Source organism: Monomorium pharaonis, chromosome 1 (genome assembly GCF_013373865.1).
Source record: "Monomorium pharaonis isolate MP-MQ-018 chromosome 1, ASM1337386v2, whole genome shotgun sequence".
NCBI classification, from domain to species: domain Eukaryota; kingdom Metazoa; phylum Arthropoda; class Insecta; order Hymenoptera; family Formicidae; genus Monomorium; species Monomorium pharaonis.
Genome location: NC_050467.1, coordinates 38,744,309 through 38,765,390, shown reverse-complemented (window position 1 = coordinate 38,765,390; position 21,082 = coordinate 38,744,309). Strand labels below are relative to the sequence as shown.

General features: G+C 44.7%; 1 protein-coding gene across 4 annotated transcripts in view; it reads left to right on the top strand.

The window, feature by feature from the left end:
* LOC105837738 (A disintegrin and metalloproteinase with thrombospondin motifs 7) overlaps positions 1 to 21,082 on the top strand; it is a 118,314-nt gene that overhangs the window by 67,507 nt on the left and 29,725 nt on the right. For 2 of the 4 annotated variants that reach the window (XM_036285847.1, XM_036285836.1), the window contains exons 1-2: positions 353 to 6,366; positions 13,319 to 13,482. In XM_036285847.1, the coding sequence (XP_036141740.1) occupies positions 13,377 to 13,482 (106 nt within the window). In that variant the 5' untranslated portion in view covers positions 353 to 6,366; positions 13,319 to 13,376. Of the gene's footprint in view, positions 1 to 352; positions 6,367 to 13,318; positions 13,483 to 21,082 lie in introns of those variants that run through there. The other 2 variants (XM_036285840.1, XM_028191697.2) reach the window with 2 other exon arrangements.

Sequence of the window (21,082 nt, the reverse complement as noted above, 5' to 3'; positions counted from 1 at the left end):
ATTTCACAGAAGGGTGAGCCCCACGTTTAAGAGTTAGGAGCGACGTAGCGCAGCACGTGAATATTATCATTCGCATTATCGACGACGACGTTCATCCAATTTTACGCTTAGCTTGCAGTAACGGCATTTTACATACACTTGTTGCACCTAGTTTAATACCAATGATAGAAAGAAAAAAATACCGACGTGAAGAGCCGGTCCTTTTAAGAGAATGATCAAAATAATGATCGAAACAAACTGGCAATTATTCTTGTTTTACGAGAGTAAAAAGTTTAATATTGAATTTACATTAAATCGCAATATTTGACGTAAAAACTTAAAATGTGATACATTGACATTTTTAATATTTATTACATTATATACCTTAGAATAACAATTTCTTCATAAAAATAATTTTTAGCCAACAACAATTTTTCAACAGAAAACGATTTCTGTAGTCTGAATAGCTATAAAAATACGCGTACGAGGACTATTACTATAAAATTACTAAAATACCGTATGTTACTTCTTAGCTCGTGCAACGTGCATGTGTGCAATGTCCGAAGCTGCATATGGCTATGTTCGGTCCAAATATGGGCCCAATCGGCCTCCGGGATGGGTCGATAGTTTAAAGTTCTTAGTTTTTTTTTGGGCCGCGTAAAGCGAGCAAGAACAATCGATGCTTTGTTACCCGTTAAAGCCCGAAGCCAGTAAATCAGAACGCTTCCACGGACGCCGCTTCTTTACCTGCGCGAGAACCGGCAAGAATGGTGCATAGGTAATCGATGACTTTGCATATAAAACATAATAATAACATCATAAATTTCCAGGCCAAAGAGAGAGTTCGATGAATAAATTAAACAACGCGGGGCCGGCCAGCACGAATCAGCGGCGCCATCGATCAACGATCGCAACGGCTTTCCATTGAGGACAATGAATAAATTACGGGATGATATCCTACAATCGGCAGGATCCATTAACATGGACGCTAAAAATTCGCTGGACCAACCGGTCCGTACGATATAGCGGCTTGCAAAATGAACGCGTTACTCACGCTAAAGCGCAGTTTTGCTTTGTTTCTTCTTTTTTTGTTTTTATTTCGAAGTGCAGCGCGACGAGCTCTCATTAGGATCTACATCTATAATTTATCCTTTACATTAGGGGTTCTCGATGCTACGTATATACAAGATTTCACATTGTACGAGGGACTGTACAAGTAACATCAGGTTTTTGTGTTCATTTCTAATCGTTATGGCCACGTCTCTTTACCTTCTCTATTTTTCATCATTATCTGCTATATGCACGGATATCTTATTGAGTACACTCTGGGAGCCGTGCACCGAGCTCCGATATATGTAAATATAGTATACTCCTTTCCTTCTTCCACTCGCCTCCTCCGTCGTTTCGCTGTGTCAACCCTGCGGATATACCCATCCGCAGATGAGAGGCGTGGATGGGGATCTACGGGTGGTCTTTTCGCGCTCATCACTCCGACTGTCGATGACAACCGGTCGTTGGCCGGTCGGATAATTAAGGATCTACCTGCGCCAAGCGCCGGGGGGGAAAAGAACGTGCTAAATTGCCGGGGCCTAGAGGTCTAGGGATGACGCTGCGCGATACACATCGCAGGCGCCTCGGGCTCCGTCGACGCGCCGCGCCGTCCGTCGTCGCCGACGGTGGCGGGACGGAAAACGCGCATCAGCATCAGTCGGGAGTCCACGGCCGGTTACTCGTTTCGCAAGCGGGAACCGCGTATTAGCGACGTTAAACGGTCGGCGACAAACGGACCGGAGAGAAAGAGAGAAGTCTCGGCCCCACCGTTATTTATGGCTGTAACTCGCGGATTTTGCATAAGCGGCTTGTTGAGCGAGAATTGGAGAGAGAGATTAGGGTGTCTCGAGTCGGGCTTCCTTCCTTTAAGATCCCGCCTAATTCCTGTTTATATGACACCAAGGCGCGGTCGAGCGCGACACGGAAAGGGAGTTGGAGAATCTAGCCTTCTTCTTCTTCTTCTTCTTCTGTGGGCGATTTAAGTGATTGAGAGCTAGCGTGAATTATTTTTCAATCTTACGTCGATCACGGAGAGAACGTACCGCGAAAAGAGTGTAACCTACTGTTTACTTCAATCATTCCGATCAACACTCTCGCCAGTGTCGCGTGACGGCTGATTTACCTCTCGAAGACGCCGTTGATGCTCACGCCGCGCCGATTCACGTCTCCGACCTTCCTCGAAAGCTGTCAAATTCAAATTAGCGCTATCGCACGCGGCCGCCCATGTAGCCGCTTTGCTGCCACGTTACTGAATACCGCGGGTACCGCGAGGGTATCCCGCCTGTCATGCACGTGAATGGAGACTCAATGCATCTTGGCGGATACGCTCCGGTAGACTTAATCAAACGTACACCGACCGGCCAAGAGTTAATTCAACGGTACGGCCGATCGTTTGTCATACGAGAAGGACGGAGGAGCCGAGCAGTTTTACCAGGGCACGCAAAAACGACATGCGCCGCGAATAGAGTGGGTGGTCTCGCGTCTCTCAACGACGATGACGACGACGACGACCGTCTCTCTTTCTCTCTCTCTCGGTGCAGCTCGCGAGCGTATCGAAACATCGCCGCTTTGCCAGAGATAGCACCTACGACGAGCAATAAAATCGGTTACCGCGGAGCACGCCCTATACTCTGTCAACCCTCTCTTTCTCTCTCTTTCTCTCTCTCTCTCTCTCTCTTTCGAGAGAGACTATAAACTCATGAATAATACGATGAAGCCACGATACCATCGGGCCACCAGGTATAAGCGCCGTAGAAGTCGCAAACACAGCGACGGCGCTAACTAATCGGGCGCGGCGGCCGGATTTATCGCTCATCCGCGGAGTTGAATTACCGCTTTGCTTGCGAATTGTCGATCGATTTCGATGCGGCGCGGCGGCAGCGACGGCGATCGCATATTCATTATTAGACCGGCATTATCGTTCAAGTTGCACTTCGTAGATAACACGTCGTAGACGTGGCTTTCTCTCGCTCTTTCTCTCTCTCTCTCTCTCTCTTTATGTTAGCATAATATTTCCACCATCGATCAATCCCACCATCGATTTATCGCCTGTCCCGACGCGACAGCGTAAGGCCGCCGCAATTCCGTCGAACCCGCCCGCTGATACTGTATGCGTCGCACTGAAAATCCGTGACACGATTCCGCGACGGCGACAACGAGCCAGCACAAGTCCGCAGAGCGCAGTTCCGTCCTCGCTCTCGAGACCGAGGCAGAGAATTAATTGTCCGCGGAAGATATACGACTTCGGCAACGACTTTCTTGATAATAAGCAGGTAGCTTGGTAGCTATTCGCACGTCCTACGAACCTCGCGCTCGCGTGGGCCGGTCATTTGTGGATTTTAGAATCGATACGACCTTCGCCTACAGCCACCGCCGCCGCCGGCTGCTGTTGCTGCTGCTGCTGCTGCTGCTGGACGAGATCAACCGGCGCGCCGATAATGCGGCATCTGTGCACAGTAAATTCGATAATCGTACCAAGCGCACATAAAAGCGCTGTTAAAAGTAGTAAATGTATAACCTTTCCATCCGCCGCCGCCGCATCGTGGCTACATTAGACGGCTTCAAAGTAAAAGATAAGATTTCTCGAGAGCGATTTTCGCAATATCCTATATGCTCCTTCTTCTTCTTCTTCTTCTTCTTCTTTTATAAAGGTACGCGTATACTACATCAATTACTTAAGATATACTTGATATTAAATGTTCAAATAGCAATGCAAAACATACATGTTATATATGCGTTAAGTAATTGTATGCTTTTTAATTCATTAAAACGTACGCCAACGTACTTTGCAGAAATGAAAAATTTATTTTTCGTCAGTTTCAGTTTCGGACAACATGACTATCTGTATCGTATTTGTTTAACGTAGCACGTAAAGAAACAATCTTTTTGAAGGCAGGCCACACGGTTTGTTGCGCGTTTTGGGCTCTTCCTTAGCGGGAGATTGCTCTTTGGCATCGCTTTCGTATATAATCCCCGACATCTCCGGCCTCTCTTGGATGCTGTACACGTACGATCCCACCTCGCTTCCCATTTCGGCATTACACGCCGGAGCCCCTTTGCGCGTGGGATGCCGATGGGCTCGATTTCGGTCGAGCGAACTCAATGAGGAGAGATACAATCCGGCGGAGTGAGCGCCGGAGTACCGCTTGCGAAATCGGAGTGAATCTCTCCGCGCGAACGAGACGAGAACGAGAGGTACGAGGAGGGAATGGCGGATCGAAAGGATTAAGAATGAACGTAACGATAAATTTATCACTGTCTGAGAAAGAAAGAAATAGCAGACGCTGCATACATATTGGAGTATCGGATCGGGAGTGGAAACGCGTGTCAAGTAAGATAGACGCGATTTTGTGCGATATCATTCGTGCCTTTTCTTCGCGCCCTGCCTCACAAATCTCGAACCACGGATTAAATGTATACGCGTAGAATGTGAGAATATAAAATTGGGAAAAAAATGAAAAGAGATCCTCGCGAAGGATTCAGACAAACGGTACGTATCGTGAAAAAGTGATGAAAACGGAAAAATCTCTCCTTGCAGACGCTGAACATTTTCTTATAGATATCGATTATCCATATTACATATTTCCTATCTTTCTAGTCCATTAATTCCTGTGTTAGGTCGATTTTCATTGGGGAGATAAAAAAATTAATCCGCACATTTCTCTTCCGAAAAACTGCAGCGAAGTTGGATTTGCGAGCCGAAATGGTGAAATTAATTTCACTGAGATCTCTATCTTCCGCAGATGCGTGCTCCCGTTGCCGAGGCGTTCCTTTTTTTTCTTTTTTTTTTTTTTTTAATCGTCGACGTCTGGGAAAGGAATTACCGGCTGTATCGGCTTAATGGTTCCGTCGAGAGGATAAAACGGTATATCGCGCAATTAATCCGAAAGGATCGGCAGAGCGTGTCATAAGAGCTCGTAAACCCAGGAAGCGTCCTTTTCCGTGTCCTCTGATGCAAGAACGGAGCAGTAATAAAAGAGCCGTGAGAGGAAAATCGTGCTGCCGGATCGATGCTGCCTTGAGATGGATTGGTCTCGGGCTTATGCAAATTCTGTATTTGAGTAATGATGAAAAGGCGCATACACTCACTGTGAACACTGGCAACGCGTAAGACGGCGTTAGAGTTTAGCAACGTACTAGAATTCTCTCTTTTCCTTCGCTCGGCGAGGAGATCAGTTTACTCCCCATCGCGCTGTCTATCCCGTGACTGGTCGGGGAAAGAGACAGAGCAGATCCGAGAGCAAAAACGTATCGCTCCGTAGGCGCTCGTAAAATCAGGAAGAATCCTCTCGGAGGCGCGCGAGAAGAATCGCGAAACGAGACGAGACGGGAGAGAAGGAGCCGCTAGAAACGATTGAGAGAAGTAGAGGGAGACGGCGAGGCGGACGCGCGGACGACGGAACGACGAGGGAGACGGAAGAGACGACCGAAGGAGAGAGGCGTACAGAAAACGGGTCCACGGCTGGGTGGAGGAACTAGTCTCACCTAGTAGATCGCCCTGTCGCGGTGTGTGCTTTCGCGGGCGGTCGAGAGACGCGAAACCGAGAGAGTAGGAGGAGGGAACGTGTGCGGGTTCCCTTCTACGCGACGCGACGTGGCGCGAGAGAGGAGGCGGAAAAAAAGAGAGGCGAGAGAGCACACGCACACGCACACGCACACGCGCACGGACGCGTGTGCACGCGAGAGTTGCACGGTGTTTGCACCGGGAGGAAACGCACGTACGTGCGGAGGGAATCGAGAGACAGAGGGAGAGAGAGAGAGAGAGAGAGAGAAAGAGACGGAGATGGAGAGAGAAAGGGGGGAAGCGGGGGAGACGGATCGTGTGTATGTACCACCAGAAGAGTGTACCAGGCTACTAGTGTTGTGACGGCGATCGTGCCCACGACTTCTTCTCCGGCGGGCCGGCATCCGCGTTCTTCATCCGTCCGCATCTTCCTTTCCGTCGCGCCCTCTCCCCATCCCGTTGGCGTCGCGTCGGATACCCTCTCCGCGTCCCTCCACGTTCTCCGGAGCCCTTGGTGTCCTCTACCTCGTCGGGAGGGAGGGACGAAGACGATCCCTTCCAGCCTCCCTCCTCGAGCTTTTCTTGCTTCTTTGCCCGAAGTTTCTTGTGTGCCTCGCTTCCTTTCTCTTCCCTATCTTCGCGCGATAAGCGTCTCTACTTCCGGGGCGAAAAGTGAATTTTTTAACGTGACGGGATCTCTCCTGGACCCGAGACCGGGTCACCAAGGCGGAGTGTCATTGTAAAGTGTGTGCCGCGATCTGGTGGACTACGCACGTGCGAGTACAGGAAACGCGCGCCACGTGCTGTTGCGACGTCATCGCCAACGGCGATAGGTACGTATATATGTGATTTACATAGCAGCGAGAGATTTCTCACCTTTACGAGCGGCAAACGCGTACGCGGTTAAACGCATCCTACGGCGCGCGAAATCTCTGCCGCGAACGACGCATTATCCAGACCTTACGACTTCGTAGACTGACGCATCGAGTTACGGCCGCCACGTGCTCGCGCCGCGTCCGCGTTGCGTGCGGAATCCTTAAGTTTATCATCGCGGCTCGTGTCACATCCCGAACGCGTTGTCACGGATCGTCGGCGCAGAAACGTGAACCGCCGATAGAGGTATCAGAGCAGGTCAGACTGACGCCTTCGATTCTAGTTAAAGCAGTCGCATATTGTTGCTTCTTCATTAGTAAACTCTAATTGTATATGAATTACTTTCAGTCATTTCTGTATATCGCTTTTATTCAATACGCTAATTTAACATCGAAAAGCAACAGAATTAAAATTTCATTTAAAAATATTATATTTAATTCAAATTTAGTTTAATATTTACTAAGTGTATACATTAATATGCCTTCTATGGAAATTAATCACAAAAATAGGTTGATTAGAAGAGTTGTTTTACATCCCCAGGAAACATGACTGTATGAATTTTTTGGAATTTTTCTGAAAAAAAGAGCAAAATGTTCTCCGTCCTCTAGATATATTTGTTTTTCCCTGATACTTTTTTTCTCTCGTCAAAAACGTGATTTTGATTAACGAATTCGATTGAACTGCATTTGTGTGCACTGATGCACATTAAAGCCGTTGTAAGCTGATGTAATCTACGTATAAAAGTGAAATGCAAATATCTCGAATGATACAATACATAAGTATTTTTGCTAAACAGCACAATAAAGTATATGACAATGATTTTGTTTATACATTTATATTAAATACTTTTTATATCTTTACATCGAGATTTGTGTACGGCTTTAATGTGCACCAGTGCGCACTAATACGTCCGATCGAATTCGATATACGACATCACGAACCACGAGGCGATATCGCTTCGCGATAATTATAAAATGAGAAATTAACATTTCGCGTCACGATACGCGCAAGTGACGGTCTCTCGCGAAAACGCGTGGCGCGAAAATCAATCTTCTGGCGTCTATAAAGGTATACGCGACTAAAAGGTTCGGTAACGGTTAACCGCGACGCGGATGATCGAGCGGATTCGAGCTCGGGGAGCTAACAGGTTCCAGGCCCGCTTTTTACGCGGTTGATTCGCCGCGCGGAAAAATCTCGGCGCCGTCAACGGCCTCGTTTATCTCGCGTCAGAGAGGATAAAAATTGCGCGGCGCCGGTAGCCAGGCCGGATGGTCCTCCCGCGCCGTGAATTTCATCGGCGCGCCGAAGTGCTGCGCGGAAAAAAAAAATAAAAAATAAAAATAACGCCGTCCATAAATCTCGGCGCGGGATTACGTAAACGACGTCAGTCTTAAACCGCGGCCGGTCCGCTCGTAATAAGCGGCTGCGAATTTTCCGACGGGGGAAATCCACGGCGCGAATTACACTCCGCGGCCTTCCGTCAAGCGATACTTCAAGTGAATGCTGATTCACCTATAATACGCGTTTACGGACACCTGTAATCTGGACACTTTCAACTTTTCATACAAAGCATGCATAAAACATACTGACGTGATTATTGTACGTGCGATCCATTCGAGTAATCTTTCGAGAGTAGTCGGTAATGCTTTGTTGACCGGATAATGTAAAGTTGCTGCACTGATAGAAAAGGATACTCGATTCAATCAAATAGTCATTTGAATAGTACTGATAACAAATTTTATTAAAAAAAAAAAAATAAATAATATCTATTTCAAACAAGTAATATTTTCTATAATTTAAAAATTGTTATTTGAAATAAATGTTATTAATACTTCGTCTGTGTGTGGCTCACAGAAAATGTTACACGCACAAGTGTTACCAGAAAAATCCATAGCCAATAATTAGACGCGCCGCGAGACGACATGTCGAAGAGACTATCGGGACAAACGATTTCCATACAATCCGATTTAACTTGCATGCCTTACGTCTTTCGGTCAACTTTCATTTTTCCCCGGATTAATAATTTTCCGCGAATGACAACGACGACACCGCGATTTGTAACGGCGACGGTTATCAGCGAGTCATCCGACTTGTTTTTCTGCGCGACAGAAAGCCTCGCCGGAGGAAACATATCACGCGTCACGGATCATCTGCGATTTTACATTGATACGCACGCTTAATGAAGCGAACGCCGTGTATTCATTAATCGACACGCCCGCGTATCGGATAATCACGCGCTCTCAATCGATCGTCGTTGGCATTCGTACATAGCAACGATAAAGAGTATGTTTAAATTTCGTGACCAAATCAATGATCGCCGTGAATCAATAAGCACTTTCAGCGTGTAATAATCGTTCTAAAAATAATACGCCCCGTTGTTCCCAAATAAACTGATCCCGCGATTTTAAAACCTCGTAAAGCCACCCGCCCGCGATCCAATTTACCGTGCGCATACATAATTCTCAACCTTCCAACCGGCACGGAGAACGCGTATTAATTAATCAAAATGGGTCAGCATTATTTGTGGAATAAAACCCCGCTATTTGCGCATCGTATACCTTTCTTATAAAGTGCCGGATGCAGAAAAATGGACTCACTCTTACGTCATTATGTTGTTACACGTATCACGATAATGATAACCCGATGGCGGTGCGGTACGTCAGCGCGTCCGAGGAGTTGCATATCAAATCGAAAGTCAACAAATTATGCTGCAGTTAATGAGAGACTTGTTTCGACTCTCCGAAGAGAGCCACGTAATTATTAAATCGATAAGGTGGGCTATACACGAACAGGTACATCGTTTCTCACGATCGCACTGGAACGCCTCGTTGATACTTAAGTTATCGTTAGCACCGAGCTTGTGTTTTTCTTAATGCTTTTTATTAAAACTTCGTCGTTTTCGACCGTGAAAAATTATTTAAAAATTACAATAAAGTTTTCCAAAAATTTTCAGAGAATACTCTCCGCTTTTAAGCTTTAAAAAAAACAGTTAATTTTTTAATATTTTTTAATAGTTTGAAAGAGCAGATTTACATTTATTATTAAGACTTACATTTATATTAAGAATTTCTTTTAATTATTTTTTAGATAATTTGTATATTTTGAATCATGGCAACAGTTAGCTACATTTTTTACACGCCCAAATTTACAAATAATTGCCAAAAATATCTTTCCTAATATATTTGAAAAAAAAAATAAAGACCATTCAAATATAAAACAAAATTTCTTTAAAAAGTGTATAAAATCGAAATCTTTTTAATTTTTTAAAATCGATAATTTTTTAATATACGTTTACATTCCCACATTTTATTTTTAATTTGGCTAATTGCTCGTACTGTTTTCCAAACGACAACAAAAATTTCTATAAAAATTACATGTTCCTTCTATGAGAGGTTTTAAAATAAGCTATTTTATTCGATTCAACACATTTAGCAAAAAACTTTTTATGCACTTTTGCTGTTTTACTCATAAAACGGTAATGGAGATTCAAACATTTTTGTCATTATCATACTTATAATTATACAAAACAATTTTATTTTTTAAAAGACTAACTAATATAAATCTTTTTGTAATTTCACGTTGTTGAACACAAGATTATATTTTGTAAAAGGTTTCAAAATTAATTTTCATAATGTAAAAAACTTTTCTCTTTTAAATGTTTGCTGTGTTTTAGGAATTAAATGTGTATAATACTCTATTTTCACATTATCTCACTCTTATAAAAAATTGCACGGAATTATCACATGAAAAATCTTACTTGAAGTCTCTAATATTCTAATTACTAATACTGTAAATACAATGATATTATAAAAGTATGTAATGCCAAAAAAATTCAATGAATGCACATAATTATTAATTTAGAAGAATAAATACAACCTTTTTATACTGTTTCTAGTTTAATTTACTAGAACAGCTTGGTTTTCGAGTTTTATTTTCACATCCAAGTAAGCCAAGCAAATCATATGTAAATATTTTACATACAGATGATAATCTGTTTCGATATATATTGTTAGAAAATTTTAACGGCATAAATTGCAAGAAACCGCTATAGATTGCGGTTATTACATGCATAAATATCTCGGCGTATTCTTATTCTGTAAAATACGAATAAAATATCGCAATGCGAAGCGTACGCGATAGCTGTCGCTCGGATAGAAATTTATTATGTGGCCGCTTAATTTATTACTCGAGTTATACGCTCGAAGCTCGCAAAAAATGCATTACGGATTTAATAACTTGATAACTCGAAATATGTAGGCGTAATTATTCGATGTGATAATATCTGTAAGCAAAGAAGATTTTTCTTAAATAATCGGATTGCGAAAATGAATCGATAACATTATGACGATTTTAACATTATTCGTGGTAGGATACTCACATTTTAAAAAATCTCTAATACTTGAATATTCTAAATTTCTTAATTCTTGTATAATTTTCAATACAATCTTTTCTTTCTATATAAAAAGTAAATCATGTTGAATTATAAATAGCGGAACAATGACTTTGTTTAACAGAATTTTCTTTTGATTAATCAATATTAATTAAGCTTTCTTCGTTCATTGTTATAAACGAGAGCATAGTTAATGCAAACGCATGTAATTCGAGAACCGACAAGCGTAAAGCACCTGAAAAGCATAAAATTAATGGGTCTCGTAGTCGGCGGCATTTTTGCAGCACGGTGGAAAATGCTTCATGTTAAAAAAAGAAAGCATTTACACGAACTCGTATAACAATCGTGTAACACTATCTCGGCTGCGGATAATTCGAAGTCGCTCGCTCTGGGTCGGTTGTCATATTAATTATGTTGACGTTTGAAATTTTGATGGCAGTGAATGTCGATACGCCTGTAGAAATTAATCCCGCTCGAGCGAACTTCAGAATTTATTTATTCGCTTTCTCGCGTGAGCTTCTCTCGTGCCTTTTCACGAGCTTCGATATCTTCACGTGCGATTACCTATATGTTTCAACAGCCACTGAAACGACTTCTCACTTCGTCTATTTTCTCAGTCGAGCTTTCCTCTTTCATACGAGGAAATAAATATTTATTCAAGATACAGCGAAGCCGCCTATTTCCGGCTGAACGTCAATTAAAGACATGTGTAAGGGCCGCGCAACGGAATGCGTGTTTGCTCATCGTAGATTCACACCGTTTTCTCTAATGACACTCGTGCCGTTAATCTACACCGGTGTCCACATCCCATGCGGCATATTACAGGTGCGACAACTCAATCGGGATGACGCGAGACGCTTTAAAACCTACGCCCCGCTTATTAATATTCCACGGTTGTACCGTAAGTGGTTACGTCTGTTGCTAACACGGCATACAATCGAAACGAGTATATGTACGGCTAACGCGGATACTTGCAATTTGCGCTTACTTCGAAAATAGAGATGAATTCGAAACAACGTCAATTAACACTTTAAACGCACTCCGGAACATAAGTTGCAGTGCCATTTAAAGCGTCATATTTCTATTTATTATCATAATGTTTGCGTTTCTACCGGCTGACGTTGTTACAATTTTGTTTTGCGCGTACTCCAATTTTTTAAAATAACATGAAACTTGATATTTTTCTAGCACTAGAATTTCACCGTAGAAAAGTTAGATTTTAAGTTACATGCACTCGAACATTCTCACAAAACGAATATCTGTTATCCCTCGTATACTTTGATACCTTCATCTTACTCAATATCGATTAGAAACGATATCAACTAATATTCATTGAGAATCCTGTCAATTCTCACGTTCGTACATACACATAAAGCCTATTTACGTTCTGTTGATGCGCGGAGTTAATTACCAATTCCACGTCGTATTAATGAACTCGTTTCGACTTTCTCCAATCCGACTCATCTCGACTACGCACAAACCTCTCAGCTTTCATGGACCATTCGAGAGTCTGGTTTCTGTGTGGAAGTACTTGAGAAGAACACAAGCTACTCGTGCGGATTAAACCGACGTGCAGCTTATGCGGTGCCATAACATTAGTGCACCTCGCCGGGAATATATTACGAGGCCTCGAACTAGTTGATATTAATTAACTAGTTATTTAAAAAAACCATCATATATGAGGCGAGATGATATCATGTTCGCGGGAGCGATTTAAAATGCGTTGACGTTAATTATTACATTTGATAGATCGTTCACCGAGGATATGACTCGCGCCACGTACGATGTAATCACATTCTCCACATGTGGTCGAGATTACGATCGCGATTTAGCATAATTCTGAAATTCCTGATAAGCGCTCATCGTCGGCGTTGTCGTTCAGCTTTAGCTGCTGCCGAGAGACGCCGCGAGCTACAGATTCTATTGTCAGCGAAAGAGTCATATTCCGAGATGAGCCTTCAGCTTGGATAGAAGAATCCAGTAGCTTGTCGAGCTCGATCATCGGCACGGTATGGCTGAACAAATTCCAATTATCGTAACTACGAAGCGTCGTCGTCGTCGTCGCCACGAAACGGCTCTGAAACAGCTTGACGCGCACGAGAAAATCGTACGAGGCACGTTATATCCGAGCGTGAGCTTGGCACGGAGAAAATATAGGACGAAACTGATTTTCCATCCCATTCTCTCATCAGCGGAACTTTTTATCCGGGGGAACGGACGGGGATGAAAATATTTTACCCTCCCTCGTTCCCCCTCAGCCCCGCAGAGGGAAAGAGAGATGAAATTCCCGTTTAGATCTTTAGAATTTTTCCCCCCCCCCCGTGCGACGATCAAAGGAAGCTTAATAAAGTACTTTTTATAAATTATCGTCCCATGCTTTGCGCCGCTGGCGGTACATTCTTCGAGCTCAACAAAGCTTTAATTCGTAATCTTAAATCGCGGAAGTGACCTAATTGCTGTGTGATGAGGGGTTTTAACGAGAAACTCATGTTGCGGTTACATGACGTGTGTGTGTGTTCCAGAATAAAGGGGTAACATCGACAGACAGCAAGGAGATCGCGTTTCGTTAGAGCAAGAAACATGTTCGATTCAGTGCCAATCATGCGGTGTCTATTCATGATCCAGATTCTAATCGCCGTGGTGCAGCCGAACCTCGAAGCCCGGCAACGGCTATCTAACGTCAGAGGTGAGTTCTTTTTACAAATTTCTAACGGTGCTTCTCACGCTAATTAAATTGATATCGATTTGATTATTTTGATTTAACTGCAAATAAAAAAACGACAATAAACTCAACACAGATACTTCTCTTCATCAGACCTTTTTGTGATCCAGACAAGAGATTTTCAATAAACTCTAAAACGAAATACGGCGGAATCGGGTAAACTTGATTCGCATGCAACTTTGCGTCCACTTTCTCGAGTTTTTTCGACGACTCGACATGAAAACTGGCCGCGGCGGGTTCTCGAGCAGAAGCCTTCGCCTTTGCGGGACGCGCGCTCCTATTAAGAGCACGAATAGGAACGAGTCGTACAATACAGGCGCGGCGGCGGCGGCGGCGTTGGATTTTGCAAGCGGCGAAGGAGGCAAAAGAAATCGCGGGGAGAGAGAGAGAGAGAGAATCGCGCGCGGACGCGCAATTCCTCCCGAGTGATCGGCGGGATGTGTCGTAAAATGCTAATTCGCGACTTATTTATACGTCAGAACACCTTAGTGGCTGTTAAAGGCTCATGCTGATTTTTAATTATGTCGATAAATATTTCGAGCGTGTGTTACGCGGCAGTGTGGCTCGGGCCGTAATTGATTGTCATCCGGTAGTGTCCGCGGTATACGGCATGAATATTGCAGGGTTGTGCCGTAAATTTCAAGATTACGTCTGCATGGATTATTTACGTATTGTTTATGTAATGTTTACACGAATCGTTCTCGTGTAGGCAATTCAGGCAATGTAAGTTGTTATAAATGGGATAACATAATAAAAAAAATGATTGAGTTATAAAATTTATTAATATATCACACCTTAGTATTGATAAAATAAAAATACATAATATTAAAAATAAAAAGTAATATAATAAAGAAAAATAATTTTCAAAATTGTACCATAGATTTCAAGATTACGTCTACATGGATTATTTGTGCATTGTTAACGTTACGTTTACACAAATCTTTTTCATGCAGACAATTATAATGTAAATTATAAATTGGATAACTCAATACAGAAAAATTAATTAGTATTGAATTACATTCCAACATTGGTGAAAATATATAATATTAAAAACAAAAATGTAGAATATAATTTTCGCTATTTCTAATAAAATCTTCTATTGATTATTATTCACATAGACGATAGGTAAAACATAGTTTACATATTTTACATTGCAGATTATTTTATATTTTACTCGTAAACGTCCAACTTTAGCATATTGTACCCGGTTTCGACGTCACCGCGCGCAATTTCGCTGATCTTATCGGGGAATATCGGGCCAGCGCGAAACCGTCGACTGGCGTACGGCCAATCGACATAACTTTTAGCGCTGCTTTTGACGTGCTGCGCCTCGCGCGAGAAATGCTGATCCCGCAAAGCCGCAAACGTCGTTGGTCGCGAGCGTCCGTGTCAATGCCTGGGGCAATTCGAAACTAACTGCTGCTAAACGTCTAAAGAAATCGGTATTATTATCGTCGATGAGTTCTCGGATTTTGATGCAACAGATACGCGCGCGGGCGAATGAATGCATTTATTCACGGACGGTGGCAACGCAGTTTGATCGGCGCAACATGAATTTCTCTCCGGCGTCAAAGATCAAATGCATTTCAACTTAAAATCATTCAGCTAGAAGTACATGGTCTTCGTCTGGAATATCTTAAGCGCCATTTACGCCATTGTACTTGTGTCAAATCGTTTGTCAAGCGTGCCATCCAGAGACGCGACAAGTCGGTGATGGATGCATCCTTCCTTTTTCGGTCTCGCTCGTCTCGAACCGACCGGAGAAAACCCTTTCATAGCGAGTTACTTGGTTAATATCGAGTGCTTTACCATTGGAGAGGAGACGGAGGTCTCCCGACTTGACGACGCACGAAGATGAATTTCACAAGCGACGAGCGGGAATGAAATAAAAGAAGACAGATTTCATGGATGAGGCAACGAAATGTAAAAACGTCGAAAGAACAATGAAAGGAGAAACGTCTCGGTCTCGGACTCGACGTCACGACGGAAGGTTGGCGTCGCATTGAAAATTCGCAAGCGAGGGACGCATGGGACGTCCTTTTCAATGTAGATCGTCGTCGTCGTCGTCGTCGTCGTCCTCGTCGGTAGCGTCTCCTAATGAGCCTGGCCGCTGGTAAATATTTATTCGTTCCGTGGGCGAGGAAAACAATGCGCGAGACGTCAAATTACGGCGATTGGGAGAAAGGGAGAGACGTGACGGACGAGCCGTTTCGAAATTACCCTCTCGTTAGGGGGTAGTTATTATGATCAGGGAAAATTACATGCCGCGCGCGCGGGGGACCTGTTTACCGAACGCCGTGGCCTGAAACCCCTGGGCCCTGGGTAACTGACACAGGTAATTTGTCCGGCTCGCGATAACCACCGGCGTCTCTCTTTGGCGATTGCGGAATTATTAACTCGCCCGAGGTAGCGTAATGACGAGACATTAGTGCGGTTTGCGCCCCATCGCGCCGATTGCCTCTCTTTCGTCTCTCTCTCTCTCTCTCTCTCTCTTTTTCTTTCTCTCTCTCTGAATCTCTCTCTTTCTCTCAATTTGAGAATTATCGGTCGCGTATACCGGTGCAAAAGAAACTATTATCTCGCGCGTAATCGTTTCCGATGAAGCGAGGAGTCCTGGAATCGACGAGGGATAAATTTATCGAGCCGAGGCAAACGAGTGGACATATGCTGTCGCGATAAAGCGGGAAAGCCCATTTTACGGCGAGCCGTAGAGCCGTCCGTAATCAGCTTGAAAGCGTCCTCTCAAAGTATCCCGAGTGTGTTTGCCAATCCTATATATAAAGATCACTCCCGAAAGTGACGTATGTCTTTGCCGCTTCTGTCTTTGCTGGCTCTGTATACGTCAAGTCCCGGTCGCCGGATGCAATCAGTTTTCCGATTGAAAACATCGGTCCTATCCCTAGCCGCAATTTAGGCCAATATATGAGCTACCGTTTGAAATTGATTTCCCCGGGATTGAATCACAAAATCGTTTGGACGAACCGAATTGGAATATGTATAATTGTTCAGAATAACCCAATTTGAAATGTCAGCTATGCGCGTTACAAATCTCAGCCAACATTTTTGATATCGGACCACATGAATTTCCACCAGAAATTCATGTGGTCCAAAATTGCAATACGTGCGACCCGAATACGTACGTATAATATTCCGGATGGAATAGATCATTACAAGTAACGAAAACAAATAAATACGATTCGGCAATTCGAAAAACTCTCGGTGGTTTCAGCGCGTCAAGTAAAAACTCTTGCAGAGTGAAGCAAAAATATCCCGAAACGTTTCACGTGGCCCCGGATACCCTTTTTATTTTCCGCCGGCAATTACGGATCCACGCGATGGCGCCAAGCATCCGCAAAATCAATGACGGGAAGGAGAGGCCCTGATGAGCGCGCGGCGGAGCCGCGTAAAATCAACACGACGAGGCGCCCATTCATGGCTCGAACCACGTTGAAAAATCACCCGTTCGTTTCCCCGCGCATAAATACACGCGGCCTGATCGAGCAGCGTGGGCGTCCCGCGTATATCCGTGGCACGGCTTATTATACACGCACAAGAGCACGAGAGTGCAGGCGAGCGACGGCGGCGGCGTCGTCGCATCCGCACGCACCTGCACAGAGACACGCATGCGAGCGCGGGCGAATCGCGTGGGCTGACGCTGTCAATGGACCCCGGCTCTCTCTCGCTCTCTCTGCACGCGCGAGATTTCTTTTTCCCTCGTTCTTTCTTCAGCAGGTTTTGATTCTGGACCGGACGCCGCGCCGGTGCCGCAACCGTGAGAAATGAAAGGCGAGTGCCGCGTAGGCACATCGGGAAACGTGCAAAATCCAAAAACGTTACAAAGTGAGCCCGCACCGCGTAGGAACGCCGATGACGGCGATCTCTGATATCGCCTTCGATTTATCGTCGATATTCGAATGTTACAGCGTTGTTCGATCTGGATGTTCGACCGTCTCGAATATCTTTAATAGCCGATCGTAGATTTGCATAATTTGCGTCGAAGAAGAGGTACAATAATACGCGCGATGAGATAAATTTAAAAAAAAAAAAAAAAAGGAGACACCAGAGAGACGAAGGAGGGCACGCGGATGGAGATGTGAAAGTACGAGAGAAGATTGTTTCCTTTACGTTTAGCGACGATAATGATGTTTTTAGCAGAACAGATACACGTACATTTCAGGCTTTTTGCAAAACTAAAAGTCTTTTTTTGAATTGATATAAAAAAAAAAAACAAAAGCATTGCGCTTCATTAACATCGAATTTAAAGGTCAGCGCAACGAGCAGGTTTCTTTTACCGTAATTTCGTGCGATCGGTTCTTTTTTTTCTCCTTAGCCAGTTTCTTACCGCGATACTCCGTTGTAAATAAATACATGAAAAAGGTCAGCCGTATCGAATCCCTTGCCGTAATGTCCCACGCGTGCCCCCCTTTTAGCTCCGTTAAACGTTTGCGATATAAATCATAAGGATCGTGTATTATACGTATACCAACAAGAGAAAGATTCAATGGGCAATACGTAACGTAAACAACTGCCTTCCTAGCCGGCCATTGTGACAGGTACAGCGACGACTCCGCTTGCGACTTAACGCGATATTGTGCCCAGATGCGTTAGGTGCATCTATCTCTCCGCGAGATAATAAATTGCAAACATAACCAGCCATTTACCTGAGTGCGCTTATTCACCGTTGGCCGCATGCTACACGGACGTGCCGCCTTATCTCAGTAACCATTTCTGCAGAACAAGAACTACGGAGATATTTCTCTCAAGGACCGCCGCGCGCGGCCCCGCGCCGATACAGTGCATGGCGCATCGTAAGAGTCCGGACGTTTTCTGTAATCTGCCCGTATTTGTTGCCCTTTATCTAAATCCGCGAGCCACGAGCGACAGCGGAATAACGAAGATCCAGTTTACGAAGGTATAAAATTTTATACGCCGATTAAAGGCCGCCGGGTAGCATCGATTTACGATTTGCTCCGAGCGAGACGCGGTACCCACTCGCGCTACCTGATGATCTCATAAATAGAAACAAAAGCGTTCAGAGAGAGAGAGAGAGAGAGAGAGAGAGAGAGTGAGGAAAAGAGCAACAGAGAGTGAGCTAGACGTCGGGAAACGCTGAGCTCGATCAACACACTTCGCTTCCGGCGAAATTTCATTCGCATCACGTACCAAGGCTGTCTAAAGTCTTAAATTAAATGCACCATGCGTAAAATTGCGGGCGTAACTGTTAATTCATCTCCCCTCGCATGTCGCGAGACGCCGGAGTTTGCATTGGTGCCGGAGTAGAATCGCGCACCGCAGTCTATTCCCTCCGGAGGTGAGCCGAGGGGGGGGAGAGAGAGAGAGAGAGAGAGAGAGAGAGAGAGAGAGAGAGAGAGAGAGAGAGAGAGAGAGAGAGAGAGAGAGAGAATAGACACGTCGTCGGCAGGCGAGTAAACTCGAGTGCACCATCGGTACGTGAGAAATTCCCCCTCAGCCGTCCGACGTCGACGTCGCCGTCACTTATCGAACGTGTAAACTACCTGCCACTGTGTCTTCCAGCCGGGACAGCGCAATAACGGACTTCACCGATTTCCCTAGGGCCACCGAGTTACGATATCTCTCTCTCTCTCTCTCTCTCTCACGGTGGAAATGATGAACTCCACGAGCTCTCCTCCGAAGACGGGGAAAGTCGCCTTCTGCGTCGTCTCGATAAACTTCATAAATTACGGACAGCTCGCGTGTATGAATAAGCGACTGACCGCATCGGGGGTCAACAAACATACACACAGAGAAAAAAATAACGGCATTTCGTTGTTACGAAGAAATATCCGCGGAGCGTGCGAAATACCCGTGGGTGAGGAGCTCGAGTGTCTCTTGAAAAGGATCACTCCTGCAGCATGCTCCGCGCCTGGCCGCGTGGGCTTTATTCGTTATATTACTGATCGGCCCGCGGCCCACGCTCTCGACAGCATCTTCGTCCTGTCTGCCCCCGCAAGGTGCGAATCAGTCACTCTTCTCGTACAACGTACACGCCACTCCTGTTAAGTGGCGAAATAATAGCGGCCGCCTGTGGCGACGGCGGTTGCGGGAGGAGGCCGTCTTCTGTTCGCGGCTTCGCAGCAAATCACGTTGGAAATATCTTATCGGAAAACTGGGATGGAGTAGTAGTGTCAAGGCGATGACCCCGGCATCCTGAAACCAATGTTCTTTCGGCGAGGCCTTGGGATAAGGATTAAGATAATCGAAACTACGCCTCGCAAATCATGCGCCGTTGCGAAAGCTACGAATCCGATCGCAAATGCGATATTGTCAGCCAATCGCTTTAGAATATTCGCACGTGTATCATTTAGGGATGATTATTATTACATATTTAGATTATGTGTCGATACGTTCTTTAAAGCTCATTTGAAGATATATCTGTTATAATACATTATTATTTTGAACATGCCTCAATCAAATCCCATCAATCCTTGATACAGAAAAAGAGACACTAAAGCTGTAGCTTCCGATACAAGTTTAATATTTATGAGCATATTTAATATAGCAAAGAAATTAAGTCTGAAAGAAATTATAAATCCTAAAGATATTTTTTAAAATATCCTTTAAAAACATTCGAAATCTTCGTATCACACGAAAAATCCCAAAAACCTCTGTGTACGAAATTGAAAAAAAAAAGTATGCTTCGAAGGGCTTAATTTGTATCCATCTACGCGCGAGAATAGGTACAGTGGCAACGACGACATTGAGAAATAATCCGATCGACGCTACGCGCACCAGTACTCGCGTCCGGTAGCCTGTCGATCCGCAAAAATGAAATTCAATCAATTAGGAGCCAAGACGATTAGCGCGGATCCATCGGCGTGTCCGGGAATCGCGCGCGACGCGAGTAGATTGCGCGTGCGAGCGGTAGCTCGCGCGCGGCCGGATTAGCAGGGGGGGGGGGGGGGCACGAGCAGTAATTAAGTTGTACCGTTGGTGATTAATCGCCGTCTCCGGTCGACCTAACTTCATTCCATCCCGAACGACGTATATACGCATCGCGCGATGTGTAAATATGTCTCGCGTGTACACACGTGCGAAAGCGGACGTTTCATCACGTGGGGCAATCGGGGAAATTAAACGCCGCGCCGTCACGAACGCGACGAGGGAGGTCGTCGCTCAAACGATGGTGGCCATTTTTCCGAGTGATTACGCCGCAAATGTGCCTCGGATATTGCGTCTAACAACCTCACGCGTTACGATAGCAACGATCGGCATGTAAGCCGCGGCCGCTTTCACGCACTTTGCGCGAATTAGTATCGGATCGCGCGCGTGTATTTATTACAAAGATACATTCAGTACGCGCGGCACGAACGCCGTGGCTATTGCTCGTTATTTCGTTTTATCGGCTATTCGTTACAATTGTTTCTCGATAAGCTAAATATCGACTCGCGTATTTTTTTCCCCCTCCGTGATTAATCGCAATGATATTAGAATGTACATTCACGGCACATTCGTTGCCCGCGCGGGCGGTTCGAAACGTTACGATAATTAATCGCGCAAATTTCGCTCGCAATCCCAATTCTAAAAGTTCCATCCATTCATCGAC